The 20,141-nt window shown below is 47.8% G+C and overlaps 1 protein-coding gene across 4 annotated transcripts in view; it reads right to left on the bottom strand.

The window, feature by feature from the left end:
• ZC3H7B (zinc finger CCCH-type containing 7B) overlaps positions 1 to 20,141 on the bottom strand; it is a 46,987-nt gene that overhangs the window by 16,324 nt on the left and 10,522 nt on the right. Inside the window, exons 6-17 of one of the 4 annotated variants that reach the window (XM_075427764.1) lie at positions 17,270 to 17,350; positions 15,657 to 15,716; positions 14,238 to 14,280; positions 9,964 to 10,223; positions 8,693 to 9,041; positions 7,648 to 7,706; positions 6,563 to 6,725; positions 6,315 to 6,476; positions 5,241 to 5,446; positions 4,422 to 4,522; positions 3,575 to 3,756; positions 325 to 410 (exon numbers count right to left, since the gene is read on the bottom strand). In XM_075427764.1, the coding sequence (XP_075283879.1) occupies positions 325 to 410; positions 3,575 to 3,756; positions 4,422 to 4,522; positions 5,241 to 5,446; positions 6,315 to 6,476; positions 6,563 to 6,725; positions 7,648 to 7,706; positions 8,693 to 9,041; positions 9,964 to 10,223; positions 14,238 to 14,280; positions 15,657 to 15,716; positions 17,270 to 17,350 (1,752 nt within the window). The remainder of the gene's footprint in view (positions 1 to 324; positions 411 to 3,574; positions 3,757 to 4,421; positions 4,523 to 5,240; positions 5,447 to 6,314; positions 6,477 to 6,562; positions 6,726 to 7,647; positions 7,707 to 8,692; positions 9,042 to 9,963; positions 10,224 to 14,237; positions 14,281 to 15,656; positions 15,717 to 17,269; positions 17,351 to 20,141) is intronic. The other 3 variants (XM_075427766.1, XM_075427767.1, XM_075427765.1) reach the window with 3 other exon arrangements.

The following is a 20,141-nucleotide window of genomic DNA, read 5'->3' as shown; positions in this document are numbered from 1 at the left end:
CCCCACTCTGTGTGGCCATGGTCCCCAAAGTCTCCAGATTTCACTTGCAAGGTGTTGCAGGAAGCACCACTCTTTGGGGATTCCCCTTCCTGCTCTGGAGGCTTCATCCCACCACTGAACAGAGCAGACACAATGCTGCAAAACAAAGCACAAAGCTCATCACTGGCACTGCAACCAAGAAAGCTCTCAGCTGTCCTCCTTCTCAGTGGCCAGCCTGGTCTGTCTGGGACCTGTCAGGCACAGCAGTGGGAGGCAAAGACAGAAGTAGTGCTGGAACAGTTGCAAGCAAAACCAGGCTGCAAGCCCTAGATGCATCTTACTTACCATGCTGTTGGCTGGTTTGCTGGCATGTGCCTCCATCTGCTGCCAGTACTTCTTAGACTCCTGCACAATATCTTCGTGGGTCATTCCTGGGAACAAAAGGAGACAAGACTGAGCTTCCCTGCTTCGGCCAAGAACAGAGAGGAATGGGGTGGTTGCAGGACTGCCTGTGTTGGGGCTCAGGAACCCCTGTGTGGCTGACAGCTCCCAACAGTCCCCTTGGTAATGTCAGGACATGGGTTGTGAGGGGACCGAACACCATCACAGAAGGTGTCCAAGCACAGGCTAGGGCAGTTCCTCGCTCCAGTACTCCCACTCAAGCCACATGCAAGGGGAAGAGTTTGGTCTCCTGGGCTCATTCAGACCTGGCATTCCACTCAGGCTGTGTGCAAAGGACCCAGATGCTGCCTCCAAGATGCTGATTCTTGACTAGGCATCAAGACCTTGACCAAGGCTCTCCCCTCAACACCTTATCAACAGATCCTACCCAATGTCCTGAAGACAACGCTTTGTTACTGCTGATCTACTGTGTATTGGAATTTTTGCTACTAGCTCGGAAGATCATAAATATCCCACTAAGACATCTAGCATCTCCAAGACCCCAGAAGTCTCATCTAATCCCTGCTGGGATTAATTAGCCTGTTACACACTTCAAGCTGGGGGGGTACCCATCAATCAAGAGGCAAAGAGGAAAGTTGAAATTCAACACAGACAAACACCAAGTGCAATCAAGGTAGCAAGGAAAGCCCAACTGTGCAAAACCAACCACGGAAGAGCTGCTAGTATGTAACCTGCAAGGAAAGATCTGCAAGGTTTCAGGAATCGGAAATGCAACATCAGACAAAAAGAAACAGGGTTAGTCAGACCTTATCTAAGGAATTAGCTCCTGACTAGGTCACGTGGTGAGGGAACAGCCCCTGCCAGCACCAAGCAGCTACATGGGCGCTACGATTCGCAGGGCACTAAAGAGCAGAGCACAGAGAGAAAAGTTTGTAAGAGCAGGAACCGTCTGGTTAATGGGAGGACTCTGTTACAAAAAAGTCATGTTATTTAAAAAGCCATCTTCTATAAAGACCTGAGACAGATGCCAAAACAAACTGAAGCAAGTATCTCACAATGGCCTGCTAACTGCAACAAGTGGGGTGCTGAAGACGGCCTTAATGCAGCACCCCCAGCACAGACAGGCTGCAAAATTGTTTGCTTTGCTTTTGCCTACAGCTTTTATTATTGAAGTGAGGTGTTCCCCCAGCATGCCACATGCTCACAATCTTTGATCTGGGAGCCAGCGTGTTCTAGAACTTAAGGGCCAGCAAACACAAGTTTTCACCTCAGTTTAGGCCATGTGTAACTCACAGCATTCCTGACCTCAGTTTCCCCGTCCATGATTTCAGCTGTCCAGGTCTCTGCCAGGCAACAGTACTGCTGTTTGTACAGGTCTTGGACAGAATGAAAAGCATTCAGGAAACTTTACCATTCTTCAAGGACATTTGCTTTGCCCTCCAACATGGCAGCTGCTGCATAGCTGGTACTGCTCCCAGATCTGACCTGTTTGTGGATTTTCTCTCCCTTAACCTATAATCCCAGAAGAAACTGTGTAGAGTTAGAAAAACTGCAACTCCCTCTTCCGTGTCCAGGTATTCCAGGGCTGGACACAATGCTGATCTGTACTTTGGGGACAAAAACTGCAAAGCTGGGAAAACCACAGCAAAGCGTTAATGTGCTGTGCTGGCAGAGAAAGGGTCAAAGGAACCTGCCATCTTCTCCATTCTGCATGTCTGCACTGTGATCCTAGGGATGCAGAACCAGCAGAAGAAGCATATACAGCTCTTGACAAAGACTGAAATTCAGATAAATTCTTAGCAAGTGACTGACTTCTTCCAGTCCCAGAAATCTGAACTAACTCAACAATATGGTCTAGAAATCTGGTGGCTGGAGAAAAAAACCCCTCCCAAATATGAAAGGATGCTTTCCAATACACCAGCTCTCCAAAGCATCAACTGTCCCAAAGAGATGATCTGGGACCCAAAAGGCCCAATGTGTCGATTGCTCATAACATTTTGGCATCTTTTGCAACATCTTTAGTGAGGACAAAGATTCTGTGATTTCCACTGATGGAAGAAGTTAGCAAGATATGTCTGTGAAAAGCCACACTGAACAAGAAAACAGACCTGCCTGCCCACATTTTCAGATCTTGGGAACATTTACTCCACTAATGTGATCCTTTATCCCCACGAACAAAGCCACCAGCTCTGTAAAAGCTCAAGTGGCTGTGAAACGCAACAGCCCACTGGTTTCAAATGCAAGCTGCTACGAATGATGCCCCTGTCCTATTGCTGCTGAGCAAATGGTGGCCAAATCAAACTCTCTGCTCCAAAGCTAAACCATTCCCAGAGAATGACGACAACTACCTTTCATCTCTGTTTCCATAACGAGGGCTACACTTCAGAGAGGTAATAAACTACCACTCCAGGAAGAACTCACAAGGAAAGCAGGCTCATATATACAGCCCTGCAGAAAAAAACGAAAAGATGCTGGCTATCCCATTGTTGGAAAATTTGAAAACAAGCACAAGGCTTACTGACCACCTCTGCAGCTAAACTCCTGGCTTCTTTCAAGTCCTCACCTTCCCCTTTGGAAATCACATCTTCAAGTAAAGAAGGCAAGAAGCAAAAATCAGTATCTTAACATTTTCTTCTAGAGGCTGAAGAGGACGGAAATGGGAGGGAGGGAATGAGAGAGAGAGAGAGAGAGAGAGAGAGAGAGAGAGAGAGAAAGAGAGTATCATGTCATTTCCCACTGTTGGTGAACTTGTTTAGAGAAGCTGGAGATGCACAGCCTCCTTTTATATAAGTGTTTTGTCACCTGTGCACACTGCCATTCTCACTGCACCAGTCACTCGCTCAGAAGCCCAATTGCTATTTAGGGTCTTGCCCAGGATTTAGACACCAAAACCTCTCTGGGGATTCAGCCCTACCTAATAACCATTTCAACTTATGCAGCTGGTCCCAAGGGAAAGGCTTCCTGGTCTGCAAATTGCAGTAGCACCTGTAAAGGGACAAGGGCCAAATCATCTCACAGAACACGCTGGCCCTCTTTTCTGTGATCCCAAGGAGACAGAGTAAGTATATGCACAAGTGAGCGACAACTTCTCAGTACTCCCAGATCATCCTCTTCCCCGCCCAGCTGGCCCCGGGCACACACAGGAGGCAACTCGGGTGTACACATCACCACCCCTACACCAAGTCACACTCACCTGAATATTGCTGCAGCAGCCAGACCTTGAGCTCAATGAAGCTATGAGCGAAGTGGCAGCTGTCCTCGCGCAGGCAGCCGTAACGCACCTCATGTCGGCACACGTCGAACTGGAAGTGCTCCTGGAACTGGCGGATCTTGGAGTATTTCAGGGAGGTGGAACGCACGATGTGGACCAGACACCTGCAGCCGGACCAGAGAAATATGAAGCACCAGAGGACCAACTTTCACACATTGGACTGGGCAGGCAAAGGACACAGAAAATCAGCTCCAGGAGAGGCAAACTCCCACTGGGAAAACAAAACCCCTGCCCTCCCACTCTGTATCAACCATAGGTAAGTATTTTCCATCTCCCCAGCCCATGGGTGATGCCCTGCTCAAGTTCAGAGATCAGAAACATTTCAAAATATGGAGCAAAGATACCAGCTCCTCTGGCTCAGCACGTCCCTAAGTCTCAGGTTGCCAGGAACCAGAAGGGGTTCTATTACTGTGTTACTTGACATGGTGCTTATACTCGTTTTCCTAAACATTCATTACCACCCAGTCAGAGGCGGGATCCTGAGCTAGAGGATCTTTGGTTTGACCTTTATGTAAAGGCCAAACTGAAAGGTAAATTAAGTCAATGGAAAACTTAGGCTTACTCCAAAGGACTTCGCTCATGCCTGAAATCCCTCAGCACCAGAGGCAAACACAAAGGGTGAAACACACAGTGCTATTTATCGTGCTTTGAGTTGCCCTCTGATTGGAACCCACGGGGAGGAAAGAAAGAAAGAGACCAGGGCCCTCGAGCTAAACTGGCTGGACTTGTGAGAGATTGCTCCCATCAGCACAAAAAAACATTCACTCACTTGTTGTCATGGAAACTGTGTTTGGCAGAAAGGTTGGAGCAGACGGATGGTGTGTCCTTGGTCCCTTTGCTGATAATCCGGGGTTTGCTGTCAAAGCAAATCTGAGAAGAGAAGAATTAGCATGCTGGGAAAATCTTAGAGAGAAGTGAACCAGAGCCACTTCACTTGGAAGGGGAAGAACCAGAGCCAGTTTATTCCAATGCTCAGTTAGAAGAAGCCTGGTGAAAACTTTGTGGTAGGGCTTTAAAATAAAGGAAGGGAATTTTTGGAAAAGCTTCCAGACAACATTTTTTGGCTTATTCTCAACAGTATTTTCCATTGTGGTTGGAAAAGTTTTGGTCAGAGCCACATATTCTTTTCAGTTAGCCAACAGAGCAAGAACAAGGGGGAAGCGATGGGGAGAAATAAAAGAACAGACAGTTCACAGCAAAGAGCGTGTCTCTTTACATGTACCACTGCCAGCATGGGGAACCCTCTACTGCAGAGCATCAAGATGGTACGAGCCAATCCTTAACTGACTGACTCAGTGGCTCACCACAGACATCAGGTGGGAATTTGTTGCATTACGGCGTTCTGATTTCTAAAGTAGCTGGGGCTAAATAACAATTCAAAACAACATCTCAAAACAGAGGGAGAGACAGGTGGTCCCATAAGGCTGTGTGCATATGGTTCAGCTGCAGGGCTAAGGAGGAAAACTACCTGTCCTGGCTCGTACACAGCTGCTTCTGGGAGCAGAGCACTGGCTGGGACATATCAATGGTCCAGACACACACTGAGAAGAAAATGCAGGGTACCTACTCCCTCCTGCCAGCTCTGTACCTCACAGAGGAAGGTGAAGATGCCCTGATGTTCCTTGAGGAGCTTGGCAATGGTGAGGCTGCTCTGCTTGATCCCACCTAGCGGGTCAAAGAGGAGGTCACGGTTGAGGGTCCCCTTCCTCTCCTCCGTCCACACGTCGATCTCTTCCTGGTGGTACGCGAAGGTGCAGTTATCCCCGTACTTACAGTCCTGCTTGTTAAGCATATCTACAAAGCAACAAACAGCACACACCACCACACAGGGAGGGCGGCCCAGTCAGAAACTAAACTCTCTCTCGTCTCCTCCCACTGCCCACACCTCACAAGGAGCTGAAAGCAAGAAAACACAGAGTTAAAGAAAAAAGAAAAGACATCTCCCCCCAAGTTTGTCTATACCAAGACATTCAGGAAAGTTAATGCAATTCACTGAATGGTGACAATCTCAAGTAATGCCATCTAGTGTGGAAACCGTCTCAAAATGGAAGCCTGCTTTACATTGAGTGCCTGGCCAGGGACAGACCACAATTTAACCAGCCCCTTTTAAAGCCAATCCAGATTAAGTTCTCCTAGCCACCCAACACTAAGGAGCTCTGTTATCTTGGGTCTTGCAGTCTCCCCACCTCATTAGGTACTTTGTAATGACACTGCCTCAGGGACCAGTTCAGCCACACCGCCTGCACATACAGAGGGATGGACTGGAGCAAACAAGCGGGCAGAGAGAGCTTTTCCCTAGGTAGAACCACAGCCCTGCCATGGGGCTGCTGGGTGGAGCAGGACTAATGCAGGCACATGTACAGGAGGCAGGTTCTCAGCAAAGCCCACGTCAATAGGGCAGCTCTGAGGGCTTGGCTATGCACAGCACCTCACTAGGCCTTTGCAACTCTTCTGCTCCATCACTTTAAAAGCTGCCTGCTTTCCACAGCATGGGAGCTCACTGCCTCTCATTCTGCTGGGCCTCCTGGTCCATGGGCTACTGATGCAACAAGAAGACCCCAAAGACAGCAGGCAACACCAACTGGGAGTCCCTCCCAACCTCCCCTGTCACCACCATACAACCCCTTCCCAGCCACAAACAGCCCTATCCCAACCAGATCACCTTTGCACAGGTAATAGGATCCCACAAAGTTGGTTTTGGTTGGGCGAGGACGGATCCTCTTCCAGGTCTTGTCTTCTGAGTTCTTCAGCCTGCCCAGCAAGATGTCCCGCTTGCACTTGTGCTCCAAGCCTTCCCGATAGGTGTAATCACCAGCCTTGGGCCCTGCAGGAAAGAAGAACCCCATCAGCCCGTGCAAAGTCAAACCCTAGCCCAGGCCAGCACTCTGAGTGGCAGAGCAAATACGTCACCTGTTTTGGGGTAGCAGACATGACAGGCTTGTTTGAAGACGTGAGTAGATGCCAGGGGGTTCTTCACCAGCAGGGCTGTGTTGGGCATTGCTGGTTCTGGCTGGGACAGCAGGTGCTCGGCAACCTTGGGCACAGGTGGGTGACTCACTCCACCAAGGCCGACCTGAGCGAAAACAGAACCTCTTTTCAGCTCTGCAACCACATGGGTGGGAAACCTTTCTAATCTCCCACCCTATTCCAGCCTCTCAAAAACCTTTCTCATTTTCTCTCTCATCAAAATGTTCACATCTGAAATGACATTTCCAAAAGAGCTGCACGCCACCTTTTCAAAGATAACAAACAGCATGGTATGTTCACTTCAAAGACAGGCCTCCTTCTCTCTTGGTAAGGGACCTCCGTTTTCTATCATAAGCCACAGAACAAAATGCCCCCCAAGCTCCTTCCCATTCCTTCCATCACAACCAACTCTGCATTTGAAGTCTCTCAAATCAACCCTATCCCAACCTGGGAAAAAAACCAAACCACCTATCAGGGAGTCTTCAGGGAGCAGATTAATCTGAGGACAGAGACCTTGCTTCACACTGAAGTTAACAGGGCTAGCAGATGACAGGAACTTAAGAATAATTCTTGTTCCAAGCTTGCTGACCACAGATAACCCTCCCCCTTTTCTCCAAGACTGGAGACATGGGAGGGGGCAGAACAATGTATGGTGACAGGGGCAGAGAGGAGCAAAGAACCTCAGTAGTCTGAAGACAAAGTTGGCTTACTCTGCCCCATCCTTCAGTATTATGTGGCTACCAGATATAGTGGGACACTGGCCTCCATGATACCCTGTTGACCCTACAATCTAGGTCACATCCTGTTTACCTTGGCAATATGCAGAGTTGCAGATAGAAATGAAGATGGAACAAACGTCTTCCTACTGACTCTGGGGAAATCTTTACCTGCCTTGCCGCAACAGGGGAGGGCAACGCTCACTGGGGCAGGTTAAGAAGAGGGGCCCAAATCACCTACATCACCCAGGTCACTACTACCTCAGCTCCAGAGCACCTTGGGACATCAGCACAGGGGAGCGGCTCACTCACCACAGGGGACGGTTTTTGGCTGCCAGGTGGGTGTCGCAGTTCCTGAGGGCTAGTTTCTTCTGGACAAAAGAAGGAGAAAAGAGCCCCACAAAACAAAAACCATCATTTCACTTTCAGAGGCAGTTCTGCTCGCAAAAAGACAAACAGCTGCTTATTAAATCCATTTGCTTTATTTATTTCATAACATTTTAGTACCTTCTCCCCAGACCACCTAAATCTTGGAAAAATTCCAGGAAAGGCCTTCTTGTCTCCTCAACCCTACTGAACCCAACTCTATTCTGCTCAGCACTGGCATTCCCAAGGTGGCAACTCCAAGGGAGCCTGATGCTGAGATGAATCTGAGTGTTGAAGGTCCGGGAGCTGTAGACACTGGCCAGTCTGCTCTTCTCAAAATACTTTTGCTGCCAACATACTGCAATAGTGGGGACAGGAAGCAGCCTGCCTTTCCTCCTGGGACAGAACAGGACTTACTCCTTGCTGACCATCCTACACAGCTTTGCACCTTGTAGCATGAGAGTGCAGTGCCCCATGCAACAGGACACTCACCGCCCTGAGTCCAGAGATGGGAGAGACCCACCTCGGCTTCTACATTTCTGTCCAGTGCAACAAGGTCCCGTATCATCTAAAATAGTCACCAGGATTTTGCTCATTTGGTCCAAAATGTCAAAGAGTCATTGTGGAGGGTGGAGCAATCATGTTATAGTCTAGCAAATTGTGCCAAGGGAGGTGCCCTGGAAACCAAGCCAGGTTTAAATCTCATTGCTCATCATTATACATCTTTGTGTTCCTTTCTCTTGAGATTTCACACCATGCACATACTGGTTTTTTTGGGATTACAGACCTATAGCCTTTCTCATTACTCCTTAGCTAGACATATTCAGCTGTTCTCTCCAAGAGAACTCCCTGCCTTATTCTACACGTATCCTCCTGTTCTGCAGCACCAGCAGACAGAGCTATATGACAGATGTCCTCAGCACTGAAGGAAATAATTTTGGCATGCATTCACAGACAAAGCAGCACAAAACCCCATCAGCCCCACACCTACCAATGGTAAAGGAATCCAAGGCATCCAGCGACCCTCTGCTTGTCCCAAAGGAGTCCAGGGCATCGAGCCTTGAGTCTGTGTAGGGGAGCAGATCCAGGGAATCCAGTGAATCTAAGGTGGAGCCGCCACTTCCTCCCGGCGGGGCCTCGAAGGCATCCAGGACAGAGGAGGAGGAGAGTTGCTTGGTGGGATCCATCACCAGGCCAAAGGAGGCAGGCGGCAGCGGGGTGGAGACAGGGATGTTGGCTGTCACGACTGGGGGCAGCAGCGGAGTTCCCCCCGGAAACACCGGGATCAGCTGAGGCATCTCCGTTGGCAGGTTGGTAGGAATGGTGCCCTGGACCAGAGACTTTGGGGAATCAGGAAAGGCGGAGGATAAATGGCACATTAGGAATGAGGAACAGAGAATGGGTGAACACAGTGAGCAACAGGTTCCCACTTGAGTACGTGCTGTATTATCTGAAGCAAAAGGATACTCAGCAGCTCCACCCAGCTGCAGACTTCCTACAGACCTTCCAATCTGTCTACACCACACACAGCCTGGACCGAGGTCCCCGAGGAGGTGCTGGGCTCCTGAGCTCATCAGTCTGCAAAGCACAGCCCTGCGCTGGGTGCTTAAACCAGCTCAGGTTGAGAAACAGTGAAGCTGAGCACACACAGCGCCGAGGCTGGGGTAACAACCATTGCTCATGGCACCTCTCATCAGAGCTTTTTGGCTCAAGAGGTGTCCTGCATGAATATGATTACATTGCTTCCAGACTAAAGTTGACTCACACACCATCAGCAACACTGGCAACTAAAATCCAACATTAAGTGTGAACACAGATTATCTCTACAGATCCCGGACCTGTTCAAAGAGCTTAGGCTGAATGCAGTCTGCACAGAATACAAGGGGATTAGAGCATGCCCACTGTGTAAAATACATCCTTCATTCCTGCTTCAGCACACTGATTTCTACCCTCAGGCCTGCTCCAACTCCATGGATATCAGAGGCCAGGGGAAGGTGATGGCAGGGGAAGGCTATCCTGGGTGCCTTTAAGAGGCATCTCCATGAAGCTGCACACAGCAAAGCAGGCTTGGAGGTGGGCTCTTTAGATACTCACAAGCCAGTTGCAGAAATAAAGGAAGGAATGAGTGAGTTTTGCCAGAGGGAGAGCTGGGAGGAAAGAGTGACAGAGAGACAGAGAGAGAGAGAGGCAGCACGCATATCCACATGCTCCAAGGACCTATTTGGAACAAGAAGCAGGAGACCATGCAGCACCCACTCTTACCAGAGGATATGGTGACCCTTCGGCGAGGGAGTCCAGGAGGGAGTCCAGTTCTTCCCCAATGATGTCCCCATCTGTGAAGTCCTCCACGCTCTCAGGCACTGGCAGGGACCCGCAGTCTGGAGACGGGAGCAAGCTGGCAGCAGGGAGCGAGGTAGGCAAGCCCTTTGCATCTGAGTCAGAGGGCAAAGGGGCCAGCCCCTCGCTCACAGGGATGGAGGTGGCCACAGGAGCTGGGAGGCACTGCAGGTCCATAGAGCAGTCTGTGATGGGGGAGAAACAGAGCCACTCACCCAGGAGAGCCTCTTGCAGGGGGCAAGCAGAGCACAGCCTGGCAAAAACAACACTGTACAACTCCACCAAATCACATACACCAAGTATGCCAATTTTCCAAGAGGAGGGACTCTGGTCTGAAGAGTTCTTGCCCTTCCGTTTTTCTTCCCAGCCTCCAACAGCTCACCAATAGCTGAAAAGCGCTCTACAGGCCAGCGCCCAGACTGTCAGGATTCAGCAAGCACGTACAGTAACCAGCAACAACACAAAACCTGTGGCTGAACAGTTTCTGAATTCACTGCGGCCAGGCCTAAAGGCCAGGGGCACATTATCCAATTTCTCTATAACCCACCACCTGGTGGTTTCTTTCATGTTCCCCACTAACACATTTGGCAGAGATCACTACGTTCTCTACTGCTTGGAGCTTTCATATCTCAGCTGAAAGCTTACTTACTCACATGCCCTCTCTAAAACCTGAGGCATCCTAAATGGCCGAAGATAAAGAACACAAGGGCCCGCTGGGAAGAGAGTTGGAGATCAGGTGCTCAGACCAAGCTGTGCTAACAATGTGTCCCCAAAAAACCCCATCAGACTCACTCAGCTGTCTTTACCCAAGTAAATTCCCTGCTCTTGAGTGCTTCCTGGTGTCCGCAGGTGGGAGGTTGCTGCCCATGCTCCCCCACAACACCTCAGCTGCAAACATCCCCTTAGGAACTTGTATAAGCAAGGGTCAGGGCAGGAGAGCAGCAGTGATTTTTGCTAGGGCCTCCTTACCTCTCTGATACATTACTGAAAAGCTAAGACGTTCCCATCATGCAAAATAACCTCTGTTAAGTGAAGTTAAGGTCACAAGCACTTATTCTTCACAGAAGAGCATTTTATTCTCAAAAAAAAATAAAATTAAAGGTTAACAAAAAAAGTTCCAATGTTAGAAATTCAGGAAACGCAGCATTACATTTGCAGGTCTCAAACCAAGCACCCAAACTACCTTAATTCTGCCCCTGTGCAGATGTCCTGGAACAAAAGAAAAGAAATGAGACAAAGATGCTACCTTCTCCATCCACGGATGGACAACCGTCTAAGGCTATAAGCAAGGCAAAGTTTGGAAGAAGAGACAACAGCTTTTATTACAAAGACTGGTAAGAATGGGAAAGAAATTAGATGAGCTTCCAAGACACAAATCTTCATCCAGCGAGAAATGCTGCATCCTATCCGTACAAGCTCTGCTCGCTCCGCCCCCACGAGAACTCAGCAATCCAGTTCTAACTGGGAAGGAGCGAGTGAGCCATGTTGCTATCCTCCACACCACACATTCATTGACTGAGGACTGTGTTGATGTCCTTCTTGTCCAGGACAACACAACAGCAGAGATGACACATACATGCCGGCCCTCTTATCTCCAACCCCACCAGGAGCACACCACCACCCTCTGCAACCTTTCCTCTGGCATTTGCTCTAAGCTGTGCATGTGGATGGACCACAGCTGATGTCTCTGTTGCAAGGCACTAGAGGCCGAGCTGTGACAAAAGGCAGGGAAAGCAGGGGGAAGCAGCAAGGGACACAGACAGGTCCCTCTCCACAATGTCACGCATGCGATCAAAGGAGAGCGCATGTTGTACCTTACGGGATCCAACACAGGTTTTCAGTGCTGCAGCTGGAGACGCTCCCCACAGGCAGCAGCTCAAAGGAAGGCTGTAAATGTCCTTAGTTCTGCAGCTGTCCCTCAGGTCAGGCTCAGCTCCAGCCCCATGCCCCCTTTGCCATTGACTTCTCTCAGCTCATCTTCCTTTGGCGCGGGTCCCCCAGCCACACTCGGGAGCCAGCCATTCAGCTTCCCTCCGTGCTGGCCTCATCGCTGGTAGCTCGGCCAGATTTCCCTCAGTACAAAGGGACAACTTGTGCCTTCCCATTTTTCAGATGTTTAAATCTGGAGTACTGTCAAGATCCCTCCAGGGGCCAATAAGAAGTTCAGGACACGCTGGAAGGGATGGGGACATGTGCAGGGGGGAGCGAAAGGGTTCACAATGACAGAGGCCCAAAGGATCTAGATGTTCAGACCTTCTCTTGAGGAATGAACGAGGCCCTCCGCCTCCCACTTGGACTAGGAAGCAGAGGAAAGAGGGCCTCACACACCCTAAGAGGCCCAAATCCCTGAAAAACTGAATGCACAACTAAAGGCAGAGAGCGATACAGGACCCCCTGCAGCTCAATGCACATGAAGGGCAAGAAGGGCAGGGATCAACAGGTTCCACTACTTGCCATGGGCAGAGGGGAGACGTCTGCTCCTCTCTCCCTGACCTCCCAGACCCTGTCATTCCTTCAGCTGCTTCCATTCCCCTCTGTCCAATCTTTTCCCCTACCCCTCCTTTCGCATTCCTGCTTTCCTCATGACATCTCATCTGCTGACCTCACTCACCAGCCACCATACCCACATCTTATGTACTCTCCTTCCAGAAAGGATGCACCTCCTGCATCCACCTAATGTTTGCTCCACCTTAACAAAACAAACCAGCAGCCTTTGATGAGCCGATCACAGACACACACCTGCCTCCGCCTGATTCCTGCCACTGCCATGACACTAAGCCCCATGTATTATTATTATTATTGTAAGCTCAATGAGGGTCTTGCCCATCTGCTCCCTCAAATCAAGTCTCTCATACCATGCCCCTACCTGCTAGCTTCTCTGGGCATACATCTGCCTGTCCCAGAGGGGCAAGAGCAGTGCTCTTAAAAGCCCTGTCTCTAGCTCTGCTTCCCAAAACAGCGGTGGTTCCATAGTGCATTAGTTGTCCAAAGTCCATACTGAGCCAGATCTGAGCCACAATCTGTGCAGGGCAGGGCTGAGTTAATCAGACAACTTCAAGCAAAGCATAGGGGAAGGGGCTTCAGGAGTTTGCATCTTAAAAACAGAACAAAACAAAACAACAACAACAAAACCTTCTAAAAAAGCTTTTAATCTGAAACTCTTGAGGTACCTGGCACCCACAGCCCTCTTGGTGGCACACCACTCTCAGGGCAATGGGATAACATGTAATCTCAGAGCTTTTGAAAAGATTTCCTAGCAGTAAAGGTTTTCTCTGCCTGAACTACAGCAAAGGTGGCATGCCGCTCTTACATCAAATCCTGATTAAAGAGTTTACTGGATGCAGTCACTCTTTACTCTGCAGGAGGAGTCCAGTTCATTTTAGCACAGCAAGATAACGTGAAAAACTCTCCTGAATTCACAGAACTGGGTCTCATGATTTCAAGTAGCATTCAGTTACTGAACTGGCATTCAAAAGAGAATATGTTTTCCGAAGCACTCTAATCATGGAATTAGTTTCTTTCTATAAAAAGAGCAATTGCTACTTGAAGTGGTAAGTCTTCACACTTACCTTCACACACACAGCTACCTTTCAAAGGAACAAAGATCGATGTGCTCAGAGGCGCGAGTTCAATGCTCCAGCCCGCAACCAAGGGCAAAGCACACAGCAAGCCTTTCTACAGGGGCAGAGTTAAAGTCACTTGTTTCCCGGCATGAGAAAAGCAACCCTGTAGCCCTCCTTCTGCTCCACCTGGGTGCCTAATGCTGAACATGGCTCTCCCTGGGTCCCTCCCAACTCCCTTTGTTTTCAGTTCCTCCACCTCAACATCTTGGAGAACCATATGCGCTCAGAGCACAAACAGCCGCCTACCGCCTTAACTTCACTTTATCTGGATTGTTTTGGCTGGGAGCAGAGTTTCAGAAGGTTTGCCAAGCCCAGCTTTAAGAAAGCACAACTGGTGAGAGCTGTGTACCTCAGCAGACTCTTTTAATTCCTAGACGTGTCTCTCACTGGGCCTGGACAAAAAGCTTTTCTGCAGCAAAAACACTCTTGCTTCCCACCGCCTTTTCCTCCTCCTAGTTACCAAAGCCAGAAGTGTGCAGAAGCAACACAAATGAAGACAATGAAACTCTCAGGCCTGCCAGCCTGGTGAGATACCTTACCGAAGCCACAAAAATCAGAGAAGAGAGATGTTTTTACCTGTTTCGATGTCATCTATCGAACTCAATCCATTGGAAGTGGTCTGCAAAGAGGGTGTAGGAAAGGGGAGAGAAAAATACCACCAGAAATTCACCTTTAAAAAGATATTCACACTTCACAGATGAGACTCTACTACTCCTAAATGCATCTGGCCCTTTCTTTTCCTTTATGGCCTCTTTCAGTGCAAGAGCAGTAAAGCCAACGAACTTTAAGAAGCCATTAATCCAAAGAGCCTATTCATTTTTATCTCCAGCAGTGGACAAACCCTGTTGCTGCAAAGGAATATCAGCCCTGCACAATATCCAACCATGTGAGGAAATCTGTACATAAAATAGGTTTTTTCATGTGTGGATGAGAACGCTGTGTCCCAAGTTCCAGGACACATCAATCGGTCAGCCCCGTGCAGTGTGAGATCTGATTAGCCTGATCTTACACAACGTTCCTTTTCTTAGTTCACATATTTTGCAATCTAACAACCACAATCCTTTACAGCAAACTCAAAACAGGAAAAGGTTTCCGCCAAGACAACTGCTGACTTGGAGCTCCAGGCAAGGAATAAAACAAGCCCATATTTTACAGAAGCATAAACAGAGGTAAGTATGTGTGCCTTCAGCTTAAACTTAAAAAGGCACAAGTAAAGCACTACTCTTCATCTACAGCAATAGTTTTTGCAACATGTAGTTTTTGCACTAGTTTCATTTCTTGCTAAAGGAAAGCTTTTCAAATTTAAACCTAGGCATAACTATTAAAGAAAGCTGACTGGTTGTCCTAGAAAGATGTGAAGGCAAGTCACTAAACTGTGGGAGGTAAACTAATTCCTTACTATCCCATCCTGTTGCACAAAATGACAATTTTTATGGTTTTATAGTTTGTTTGCTTTAAGGAGTAGTGTGAAGTACCAAACAGCCTGTAAAAACAGCAAGTATTTGGGGTTTTTTTTTGGCCAGTCGTGGAACAAGGAAATCAGCAATTGCTTGTATTTTAGCTTAGTATTTGTACAGTGCCCTGCCTAAGCTGGATCTCCCAGGTCACAGGACAACACCAAGAATAGACAAACTGTGTATGTACCTTGCTCAGTACATCACATGCTCTAATTTTGTATGTTTTGCTTAGCTTCACCCTAACTATGTGAAAACTTGAAAAGAGAAACTTCTTTAAAATGCAAGAGAAAACAAACATTCACATTAACTAAAAAAAAACCACCTTCAGTGATCCAATTACTGACTTCAAAAATGTTGTCACCAGAAATTAGTTTCTCAAAGAAATTAATTTCCTTGGCAATATTCCTTAGAAGTAGAAAACACTAATTAATACATTTAAATCCTAAAAGACAGTTATAAATTTGCATGTAAATAAAACCGAGAAGTATTCTAGCAGCACAATCCATGAACAGTAAGAACCACAGGATGCAAACTCTACCTGGTTTGATAAATTGATTGACGTGCCATTACTGAGTAGCGAGAAAGTTTCCAATTCCTGCTGCAAAGAAGAGAGAGGTCTTAGAACAGAGACAGCCCATGAATGCTTGTAAATCAGGTAAAGCTGGGTTACAACATGGTTTCCTTCCAGGCACTGCCCATAAATAAAAGCCACCCCAAAAAGTCACCACTGTGACACAACAGTACAGTTTTCTGAAGGCAGAAAGGGCTATATATATTTGTCCTAGACACCTCACTGCAAAACACCCAACAACCAATGCACAATCAGGAAGCGAAAATCTTCCCTGAGGAACAGAAGGTTTTGCCTTTTTGTTAAAAAATGGCTACTTCGGGAAGGCATTACAGCACTGGAATGAAAGCTGGAAGTCAACACAAGAGATAGCAAGGTGTTATCAAAATACCAATCATTAAATTTCAAATAATAAAAAGCATTTGGGAGTTTTTAATTTTTATTTTTCTAACATACAGGTGGTTTAAACCCATCACAGTTCAGTAACACGGCAGCAGCAAAAAGGTGGCAGGGCCAACACAATGAGCAGCTACACAAAATATTTCTGCGCAAAACTTCCCTTTCAAGACAGAATCCTTTCAGCGTGTTGAGAGCTGCTATAACGTCAGGGGTTTTTTTGGGGGTAGGTCAATCACACATATGAGGTGGTCAGGGAGAGCAATAGGATGCTACAGCCAAATTCACCCCAAAAGCTCTCTGCAAACTGGATGCCCACCAATCACTTCACTGCACACTGCAGAGGTGCCCCTCTGGAGGTGGAACATGCTGGCTGTTTAACACACCACTGCGCAGGGGCCGAGGATGCGAATGTAAGCCTCCGAGACGAGCTAATGTTCCCTACTCCTGAAAACCACACCCTGGGATTTTATGTGACCAAGGCAGCTTGATCCAAGAGTGCCAGCAGTGGCCTAACGCCCTCTAGCTCCATCCCAGGGTACACATTTACATACCAACGGTAGTCCGGCTGCGGCACCACTTTCTTGTAGAACCAGTTATGGATTCAGACACTGGGGTCAATTTACTGCTTTTTGCTGCCTTCTCTCCTAGCATCTGACCAGATGTGTACTTGTCATCTTCCCAAAGCGCGTGCCTTTCCCCCACCATGAAGAAGGTGTATGCCTAGATATGGGGCAAGAATCCCTCATGACCCACTGCACTACAAAACCAGACATGCCTCCGATGCAGCAGAGGATGCCACACTTCTCCTCCCATGACACGGAAAGGACTGTGATGCAAAATCTCCTTTGGGATCAGGCCACATGTCCCTCTGCTGCCAAAAACACAGGTTCCCAGTGCATCGGAGGCCTCTCCTGCAGCACCAGCACAGCTCTGCCCGGCTTAGCCGAGCACACAAGAAACATACTGGCAGTAGACACAGGGCAGCAATGGGGTTAGAAGTGGATCAAGGCAAAGTGAGTCAGCGGGTCAGGACGAGGAGGGTAGCCAGCAGCCTGCTACAGGGATCACAAGCTAGTGTACGTGTAGTGTACGTGCGTCTACAGCTGCAGAGCAGCACCTACCACTTCTGTAAAAGTTAACCTAAAAAAGCCAAAGAATAGTCTCTAAGAAAAAAAAAGTCATACCTGAGGTCTTTTGTATGCTTTTCGAACCCTCAGTCCCAGCTTCTGGGCAAGCTCCTGTCCCAGCTGCGTGACGCTTTCATCCTGGGGACAAAAAACATTGGCACGACACTTTTAAGTTTTGCCTTTGCAGCAGACATAATGAAACAAACAGGAATGCAGCTATCCACACTGGGCTGTGCCAAGAAGCCTCACTTGTAGGCAGCAGCAGGCAGACAATTGCCAGAGCAGCCCCAGGAGAGTCCATGCAGACCTAAGTGCTCTTGTCATTCAGTCCTGCTGAGATACTGAGGTTGCACCAGGACCTCCCCCCAGTTCTTGTGATGCTGCAGAAAATCAGAATCAAGCGTCTGCTTCCAAGAAAGCACCCACTCTCTGCAGGCAGGGTTCACGTGTCCTGCTGGCAAGACAGCTGAAGGGGCTGCCAAGGCTGGCTGCTGGTAGTCCCCATGCTGGGGACTGATACGGCTTCCACAAGGTGCCCATGTCTGGGAAGAAGACGCCTGTATGCCTTCCTGCATGCACAGCCTGTATACTTTCCCTCTCCGCCAGCCACAGAGCTAATAACCAGTTTTGATACGCAGACAGTATTCACTAGCCTGTTTTCCTTGTTTGTTCGTTTGTCTTTAAAGCTGAAACCAAGTCTCAGTTTCTAACTTACTAGCTACAAGGCTTTTTCACCATCTCTGGCTCTGGTTAAACAGCCTCAGCTTAGTCAAGCAGATCCTTCTGCTTTCCCTGCTGCATCCTATTAACCGTCCTCCCTGTTCGCTGCCCAGGCCCACTCACACACCATCACGGGCTTTAGACAAAGTTCTGGGCCACACTCCATTCCCCTGCTCCATCCTCTCCAGTTCTGCCTGGACTAACAACGTGCCACGACCTTCTTCACTCATTTATCACCAGCAACTCTTTTCTTCTGCTTTCCTCTCTCTCCCTGTTCGCAAAAATACTGGAGTACTTTAACAATTTCTTCAAACAAGAAGAAAATATCTTCCCAACCTATTGTGATATCCCTCCTTAATGTCCCAATATCTCCTCCCTCATCTCCAACCTTGAAGCTTGCTCTCTTCTCTCTACTTGCCATGCTGGTCTTTCCAACCTCCTTCTCTGTGCAGGTTCATCCTTTCCCTTTCGACCGCTCACTAGCCTCTTCTTCCAGCCCACAGTATCAGTAACTTTTCCCTTCAATTTGCAGTGCCACTTTTTGACTGTCCTTGCTCCCACACCCTCAACATTGGTCTTGTCACCATCTTCTCTGAACTCAGTGAATACAAAATCTATCTTGTCCATTTCCTCTTCTCTCTCCACCTTAGACCCCTTCAGGATGTACCTTCTTCTCCTGAAACTGCCCCCGCACCCTCCAGAGACCTCTTCTTGGTCAAATCACACGGCCACTGCTCCTTCCTTACTCTCTTCCACCTCTCAGGTCTTTCTAACACCAATCATGTTTTCATTGCTCTGTTTGCCTCTGCTGATTCTGATTTTCCAAAGACTCTTTCAGGTGTCTTCCAAAGTCTGCCATTTTCTTGTTCCCTGTGGAAAACTCACCAGAAAGACCTCTGATGTCATTTATTTTCATTGATGTCATACTCATACCTACCAGGTTTACCCTATCCAACTCCACATGCCAACATAACTCTCAGATGTCTCCTCAGACTCCTGGACAAGGTCAAGAACGTATTTCTAGACTGCCTCCACTTCCCAACAACACATAGTTAATTATTGTCCTTTTTGTCAGCAGGCCTGAGGTTTGGGGGTGGAAGGTTATTTGGGGGTTTATATCTTTGCCATCCCCAAGATCCTCCTTTAGCTTTCCCTTCCCTCAGCCAGATGCCACCCTCAGGTACTTACTACCTCCCACCTAAATGAGGGGATGCTCAACAAGGGCATGCAACATGCTCTCCTCTGACACCCTAAAAAAACCCACGCCGTACAAAAAAAAGCATACCACAGAGGAGTATCAACCTCACCACAATGCAAACCTCTGCAAACCAGCAGCACTGAGTATCTGCACCTAGAAACAAGTTAACTCTGCTAGACAGCGAGTCAACCGAGTGGCAGACCCTTCACCACCAAAAGTTTTAATACAGGCTCTGCTTTGTCCACAACAAAGTTCTCAGCTGTTACAGTAACGCAAGCTCCATGTACTCCAGAGGCCTAGCAGCTGTGTAATGGAAACAAGAGTGAAATGACGGATAGCATGATTTGCCCTTGATGCAGAGAAGGCTTATGATTTCTGTTAATGAGGTAATGAGGCAATGGGGTATGTTAATTTAGAAGACTAAATTGTTTAGAATAAGGAATGCAGATCACTTCATATGGAGTTTGTAAGGTTGAACCTTCCCGCCACAGAGAAGTTTGATGAAGTGTTTGTAGACCATGATGATTGTAATGATAACAACGGGAGATATGTAAACATAAGTATATGGTTAAAAAATACATTCAATTAAATGGCTCAACTGCACTATGAAATATAGACAGATATGGCTTTACATGAACACATATGTTAGATGGTTTTGTTCATAATAGTATTTGTTTAAAAAACAGTTTGTTGGAACTCCCCTAACATGATACCTTTAGTATGTTTTGGTCACCCTGTTCTGCCAAGTCAAAGAAACTAGAACTTACAAGCTAGTAACTGCTAGCAAGGCTTTCAAAAATTGCTTCTGTATCACCAATAGTAAAGGAAAGTTAACTTCTCCTGCTGAAGTAGATGCATTTTTCTTGCAATAGCATTACTGTGATGGATCAAATTTAGCAAAGACAGCCAGTGTTCACTAGAATCTATCTAATCACAGTCTGGTTTCCTGTTCAATATTTGGCTAAAAGGACACCCTACAAAAGCATTGTCAGGAAAATATCTAGGGCCTAG

This window comes from Opisthocomus hoazin, chromosome 8, assembly GCF_030867145.1.
Source record: "Opisthocomus hoazin isolate bOpiHoa1 chromosome 8, bOpiHoa1.hap1, whole genome shotgun sequence".
NCBI classification, from domain to species: Eukaryota; Metazoa; Chordata; class Aves; order Opisthocomiformes; family Opisthocomidae; genus Opisthocomus; species Opisthocomus hoazin.
The sequence above is the reverse complement of the archived record's forward strand: the minus strand, read 5'-3'. Positions and strand labels throughout refer to the sequence as shown.